At 41.6% G+C, this 7224-nt stretch overlaps 1 protein-coding gene across 1 annotated transcript; it reads left to right on the forward strand.

Annotated features, from left to right (window-relative positions):
* The first annotated feature begins 1930 nt into the window (after positions 1–1930).
* LOC138002648 (uncharacterized) lies at positions 1931–2896 on the forward strand. The gene has a single exon (XM_068848649.1). The coding sequence runs from the start codon at positions 1931–1933 to the stop codon at positions 2894–2896; it is 966 nt and encodes a 321-aa protein (XP_068704750.1).
* Positions 2897–7224: the final 4328 nt, after the last annotated feature.

A 7224-nucleotide genomic window follows, 5' to 3' on the forward strand; every position in this document is an offset into this window, starting at 1 on the left:
TGCTGAGAATTGGTGTTGATGTCGCTACAGTTGCTGAAACCAAGCAGAGTGACACTGCAACAACAGTTCCCAGAAATATTAAGTAGGATTGGAAAGCTGAAGTCTAAGCAAGTGACGTTGCACGTAGACCCAAAGTTGAAACTAGTTGCTCAACCGCTGAGGCGAAACCCCTTTAATTTTCAAGAGAACGTAGAAAAGAAAATTCAAGAACTGTTAGACTGTGACATCATAGAAGAAGTTGATGGGCCTAATCCACGGGTGAACTCAGTAGTAATTATTCCGAAGGCAGATGGTGACATTCGTCTCTGCATTGATATGAGGCGAGTAAACGAGGCCATTTTACGTGGCCGATACCCCATACCAACCGTAGATGAGCTGCTACACAGCATGAACGGCTCAAAAATTTTCAGAAAGCTTGATTTAAAGTGGGGATACCACCAGCCGGAACTAGTCGAGAGTCAGGCCAGATCACAACCTTCGTGACACACAAGGGCTTATACAGATATAAGCTCCTATTGTTTGAGGTGAGTTCAGCAAGCGAGCTGTACCAACATGAGATATCTACGGCTCTGGCCGGAATAGAGGGTATGAACAATATCTCTGATGATATCATTGTGCATGGCCCAGACCAGAAAACTCACGACCAGCGCCTTCTCAAAACCATGGAACGCCTCAGACAGCATGGTTTGACTCTCAAAGCTGACAAATGCCTGTTCAATTTGGACAGACTGGTTTTCATGGGAATTGTTCTGTCTAAAAAAGGAATTGGCCCGACGAAAGAAAGGGTCAGAGCCCTGCAAGAAACAAGAAGGCCTGAAACCGTCAGTGAAGCTCGAAGCTTCTTAGGGTTGGCTAATTACAGCAGCAGATTTATTCCTCATTTTGCAACACTCACATAACCATTGAGGAAAATAACCAGGAAAGATGTTTCGTTCTACTTTGGACCCGAGCAAAAAGCTTCCTTTGAGTCGCTTAAACAAAGCATGGCTGAAGCAGGCACATTGGCATACTTTGACAAGAGTGCATCAACCAAAGTCGTTGCAGATGCAAGCCCTGTTGGCCTTGGAGCTGTGTTAATGTAAAACCAGAATGGGAATGGATGCCAATCTGCTACGCAAGCCGCAGCCTCATAGAGTGTGAACAGAGATACTCTCAGACGGAGAAAGAGGCCCTCGCCCTCGTTTGGGTATGCGAGAGGTACCACGCATACATTTATGGAATGAGATTTGATCTAGTGACCGATCACAAGCCATTGGAAGTGATCTATGGACCTCGTTCCAAACCCTGTGCCCGCATCGAACGTTGGGTGATTCGTCTACAACCCTATGATTTCCCGGTCTTGTATGCTCCAGGGCAGAGCAATGTAGCTGATCCCCTTTCCCGCTTGGTCAGACAGAACAAAGCAGCAAATCATCAACATGGTGCAGAAGATCAGCAGCTATCAGTGCCACACCTGCAGTCCTAACCACGAGAGAAGATGAAGAGGCATTTGCCGTGGATGAAGAGTTGAAAGCTCTGATAGAGGCAATTAAAACCGGTCGATTTGAGAAATGCAAGGCTTATGCGCTAGCTGCAAGGGCACTGTGTGTGATCGGACAACTAGTCCTAAGGGGTACCCGTATCGTGCTGCCAAGCAAGCTAAGGTCCCAAGCAATGTCTTTAGCACATGAAGGACACTTATGAATTGTTGGACAAAGCGGAATTTGAGAAGTAAAGTATGGTGGCCTGGTATCGATAAGGCGGCGGAGAAGTTCTGCAAATCTTGCTATGGATGTCAACTGGTTGCACGCAAAAGATCCACCTGAGCCGTTGACGTCAACGACATTGCCGGAGGGCAAGACCTGGCTGTAGACTACTAGGACCACTCCCATCTAGACACTCGATACTAGTTGTTGTTGATTATTATAGTCGTCACCATGAGTATGCAATCATGACGCCAACCACCACTGTAAAAGTAATTGACAATCTAGAAGAGATTTTTAGCCATCACGGTCTTCCCATAACTATCAAGTCAGACAATGGACCGCAATTCATCTCTGGAGAATTCCAAGAATACTGTCTGCAGAATGATATTGTGCATCTCAAGACAACACCGAAATGGCCCCAGGCCAATGGGGAAGTTGAGAGGCAGAACGCCTCCCTAACGAAGAGAATTCGCATCGCCCAAGCTGAAGGGGTCAACGGGAAGAAGGAGTTAAGAAGATATGTGACGAAATACCGGAGTATTGATCACACCACCACTGGTAAAGGCTCTGCTAAATTGTTGTTCAATAGGAAGATGAGAGGGAAGCTGCCAGAGTTACATGCTGATTGCCATCTAGACCTAGAAGCTCGGGAGAGAGATGCAGGGGTGAAGGCAAAGACCAAATCATATGCAGACAAAGCAGCGAATGCTAAACCATCAGATATTGCAGTTGGTGATCAAGTATTAGTAAGACAAGAGAGAAAGGACAAATTATCAACACCGTTCAATCCGACGCCATACCGAGTAGTAAGCAAGACTAGCAACAGTGTCATAGTAGAGGCTCCAGGCTGGATCCAGTACTCGAGAAACACCTCACATGTAAAGAGGTTTATGATGGATGACCCTGTGCCGACACTTGAGACACCATCTGGTAGCCCAGATGGAATTGTGGTATCCACCGCAGTACCAAGCCAAGTGTTAAGTGAACCGACACCAACAGTACCTGCCACACCACATAATGAACCTCCAACCACGAGTTTACTGTCAGCACAAGCAAGTGCACAGAATGGAAACGAGGCAGTTACAGTCCGTAGGGACATTGTGGTTGATCAAGCAACAGTACCTAGCACGCCAGCAACACCAAGGTTGACTCAGAGGCCTCAAAGGCGGAGGAGACCTCCAGAGAGATACAAAGACTATGTTCTTAAATAATGAGCTGATCTCCTATGAGATGTTTACTGAATGGACAAATCAAACAACTTTGTGATTAAGGTTTTTGTGATTGAGAACATTGTGACTTTGATTTTAAAAGTGTTGATAGGACACTCATTCGGAGACAATTTGAACTTTTGACTTTGTCGGTATGTGTATTATGTAAGGACGTTTACCTTTTAAGTTGAATTTGAATGCGTTCTGTTTACGTTCGAGTTCGAAGGATTGTTGGACTTTGTTTCCTCGAAGAAAAGGAGGGATGTCACGTTTCGTGCATGTATATAATGAGGTAGGAAAGGAGCAGTATGGGAGAGAAGAATAAAGATAATGGTTAACTTGTTGTGTGTTTCTTCGGAACTAGTTTCACTTCTCCAACTAGTTAAATCTCCTCTAATTTATGTACTAAGAGGATACGACTCGTCATAGTAAATCCAGTATTCAGAGTGCCCGGTTTGGTTGAGTCAAATTAACCACTTATCGCTAAAGGCTCCGCACTCTGAAAAAAAAAGCAATTATTTAAGTCTCCCACAGAATATCGCTGCTGAAGAGTAATTAGACTGAACCTATATTAATAATTTAGGCCTAAGCTTTGATTTTAAAATGGTTAGCTTTGTCGTCAAGTTTGGTAACGTGCTTGTGCAGTGTTTAATGATCTTTAACATTTTTTGTTGCCGAGTGATAATTAACAATTAGACCCCTAGCCCGAAAGGGATACGGGTCAATAGCCCATGACGCAAAGCCGAACGGGCTATTGAGCCGTGGCCCTTGAGGGCGAAGGTTCTAATTGTTTTAGTATCACCCAACTAGTCGGAGAGAAAAGGCCATGAAAAAGTTAGCAAAATGCAAGTTGAAGAAATATTTATTTGGGAATAAAACGAAAGAAAGCGTCAGGCCTTTCGCTACTCGAGGACTATTACGAACTGTCCTCTAGTAGCGTAGCCAATTAGAATGCAGGATTTGCATTAGTCCACTAGTTGGGTGATACTAATACAGCATTATCATATTAATAGTGTTTAAAATATTTTCCCTTAGAGCTAGCGGTGAGATGGTAATGAGGTGAAATGGTTAGGTGACGGGTTAGTTCAAGTCCTTCTCAGGTTCGAGTCCAAAAAACGTGGGTTGCCTTTTTACTTAATATATGACCACTTCCCATGATGCATATCAAGCCTTCAGTCTTATAGTGAATTCAAGGTAGAGAATCGGTTACACAGGTGGGTTACCATAATTTGTTACCCATGGTGCTCTGCGCGCGCGCTTTCGGTTGTCTTCCCTTATTGAGATTTTCAAAGGTTGGGAGAAGGCAAGCTTCGTTCAAAAGAAAAGAAATTATTCGAAACATACACATTCCTTGAGGATTACCAATATTGCCCAACATACCATAATAGTTTGGAATATTGTACTTATTAACTGTCAAGCACTTTAACATGTTCACGATTTCTATCTCAAGTCTGAAGTTTTATTCATAAACGACATAACTTCGATCAAAAGGATCGATTGACGTCGGCAGAACTAACCCAAAACCTAACGACCTAACCCTACCTTCCCTGTGAATATCTTTCATGTAGCGTTTCAACACGTGTTTGAGATAAAGGAGTCACGATATCATTCAAAAGCAAACGAATTGCCACCAGGAAAACTATTTCTCATTCCGTCAGTGCATATTTTTGTTCTCTGGTGAACTGTTTCTCACAAATATCAGTTTTCTGTGGTATCCAAAGTTTTCGAGAGGATTGTGTACGATTAATGTGATTGAGTAACGAAGAAAACATCATTCATTCTCAGTAAATGAAAGTGTGGGCTTCCCTCCCTAGACTTGAATGTTACTGCCCTTTTAAAGGCTTTATTATGCTGATTTAACAAATTGAAAGTGGTTCAGCGTTGTCTGTACTATCATTGACAATAATATTCTTCATCACAGTGGTCAAAATGTTGTGGACGAATGCAAAATTTGGGGGAGACAAACAAAGAGTATTATGGTATTTTCCAAACTGGCCTATTGCACATATACAGAGCCTTGCAAAGAAACACTTATTGACATGCCCTTGTAACATCATAATAGCATAAAGTTTCAACCAATCAAAAAAAGTAATCATACAAAGATGAACCTGAAATCTGAGAAACTTTCCGTCATTTCGACTGGAATTCTAGCAGCCTAATTAATAAATCAATTTTCTTTTGATCATTTATTTATTCATTCATTCATTTATGTCCTGTTTATCTAAAACAAAACCCTTACAGTAACTGAGTTGTAGACTTTTCCACAACAATGACATCCCCTTGTATCCGACGTATGGTACATGACGGAATTTGAGCATGCGCTCGCTAAATGGCTGAACAAACATGATAACAAAAGTGGAACCAGAACCTCTGGACGCATTCCGAGAGCGCCGTCGTACCATCACGTTGGAAGCCGAGATTTCGACCCGCGGATTGCTTTAAACTGCAATGATTTCCCAAAGTTTGAGGTTTTAGATTCATTTCTAGGCCAGAGGCAGTGAGGGAGATAAATGTCGGCCAATAGACCATATGTGACCGATCCCTTTCCTATGCACACGGTGTTGAATCATATATAATTTATAGATTTAGCCAAGGATGAGAGCGGAGCTCCTTGGTTATTTATTCTTACGGCCTTTAGGGTTAGTGGAAATAAAAGGATTCGAATTGTCCGCGTTTTGATGTTTGCGGTTGCTGCTTTAATAATTAAGTCATTTTCTTTGCTTTCTTCTCTAGATAAATTCATTGCCTAACTAGTGAATTTCACGGATGTTCAGTTATATATCTCAAATGAAGTAGTCATTTGTAGAAAAGATGTCCAAATCCGGTGGTGTGAGGATATTTCATTACAATGGAAATAGAGGCTTGAAAGGTGGGCACGTGATAGATATGAAAAAAGGTAAAGCATAGGCAAAGGGAGAAAAGATTTTAAGAGAGGGGTGGGTAGTAAAAGGAGGAGGTAATAGAGGGGAGATCTGGAACCCCTGCAGTCTGTTACTAAGTGAGTGATTAACCAGTTTGACGTTGTGTATGGTACCTCTATACAACTGCAATAGCATCACACTAGTATGTCTTAATTACCGGCGCTGTTTACAGTTTTCAATTCTGCTAACTAGGGTATCGAAGACCTAGAATTACATGAGAATACGTAAAACTCAAAGTTACTCTCCAATAGTTAAATTTCTTCAGTTGATAAATGCTTCACGTCCAACGTGGAAAATAGACGTACCCTTGTCTACAACACTGGTGGTATGGATCAGTCCTAATGTTGATCTTCTCAAAGTCGACTCGCTTCTATAGAGCACTGATTTTAATATTGATAACTTGGTCAGCTTTTTTAATCGCATTGTTGTTTCTGAGATGAATTGTCAGTAACTGGCGGAATGCAATATAAGTGAGATATTTTAGCAAAAGGTGTTGATGAACCCTCGCATTTCGGTGAAGGCCTGTAGTTCACATATGCAATTTTTTACAGTGCTAAAATTACCGTTTCATTGGTCATGGAAGGAGTTTACTTAGTTTGTTCGCTCGTCAGCCGGTGTATACTTGTGCCGGCTGTGCTCACTTGTAATATTAGGGTTACGTCTTGCGTGTAATGAAAGAGTTCGCTCCGATACAATATACTTGCGACGAGGATGGGATTTTAGATGGCTGGAAATCACAACAGTTCATTCATCCATCGACACATCCAACCACTACCGGACTAACCACAAGTTAGAATCACTGTCGCTTTTCTCGTTTTAAATTTGAAATACCATTTCTTCATTTTTCTTCAATTTTTCTGTTTGCCTCTCCTCCACTTTCGACTCATTTGGGCCGCTTATCCTTTTCCATTAAGACAAGCTGCACAGTTACATATCACATAAGCTGCAAAACAAAATGCTTGAAATAAAAGAATCCCTCCGCTCTTTTGACCACTGAAAGTATGCGAAAATGAGGAGGTAAATCATGAAAATGGCATAGCCAAATCTCAAATAAAATAGTGATACTAGGAAGCCAACACTGGGAAATTTTCGCACTCATCAATGTATGCTTAAACTACGCGTATCATGCCTTTAAAAGATGAAACAACTGAGCTCATACGAACCATAATTTAATTAGTATTTCTCTATCATATCTAGCTTCTAATAATAATAATAATAATAATAATAATAATAATAAACTTTTGGATAAAGAAGATAAAAAACTTCCATCAAGACATCGCGATAGCGCTAAACAAAATAGTCACAGACAAACTAGAGGTACCGATTTGGCTTACAACGGGAAGAAGTGTCATGGTCCCGAAGTAAGTTAACCCATCAGCTTCTGACTATCGACCAATAACTTGTTTAAAC

Source organism: Montipora foliosa, chromosome 5, assembly GCF_036669935.1.
Source record: "Montipora foliosa isolate CH-2021 chromosome 5, ASM3666993v2, whole genome shotgun sequence".
In the NCBI taxonomy this organism is placed as follows: domain Eukaryota; kingdom Metazoa; phylum Cnidaria; class Anthozoa; order Scleractinia; family Acroporidae; genus Montipora; species Montipora foliosa.

What these genes read in the sequence shown, in the direction of transcription:
- LOC138002648 (XM_068848649.1), top strand. Translation starts at nt 1,931, where the DNA reads ATGACGCCAACCACCACTGTAAAAGTAATTGACAATCTAGAAGAGATT.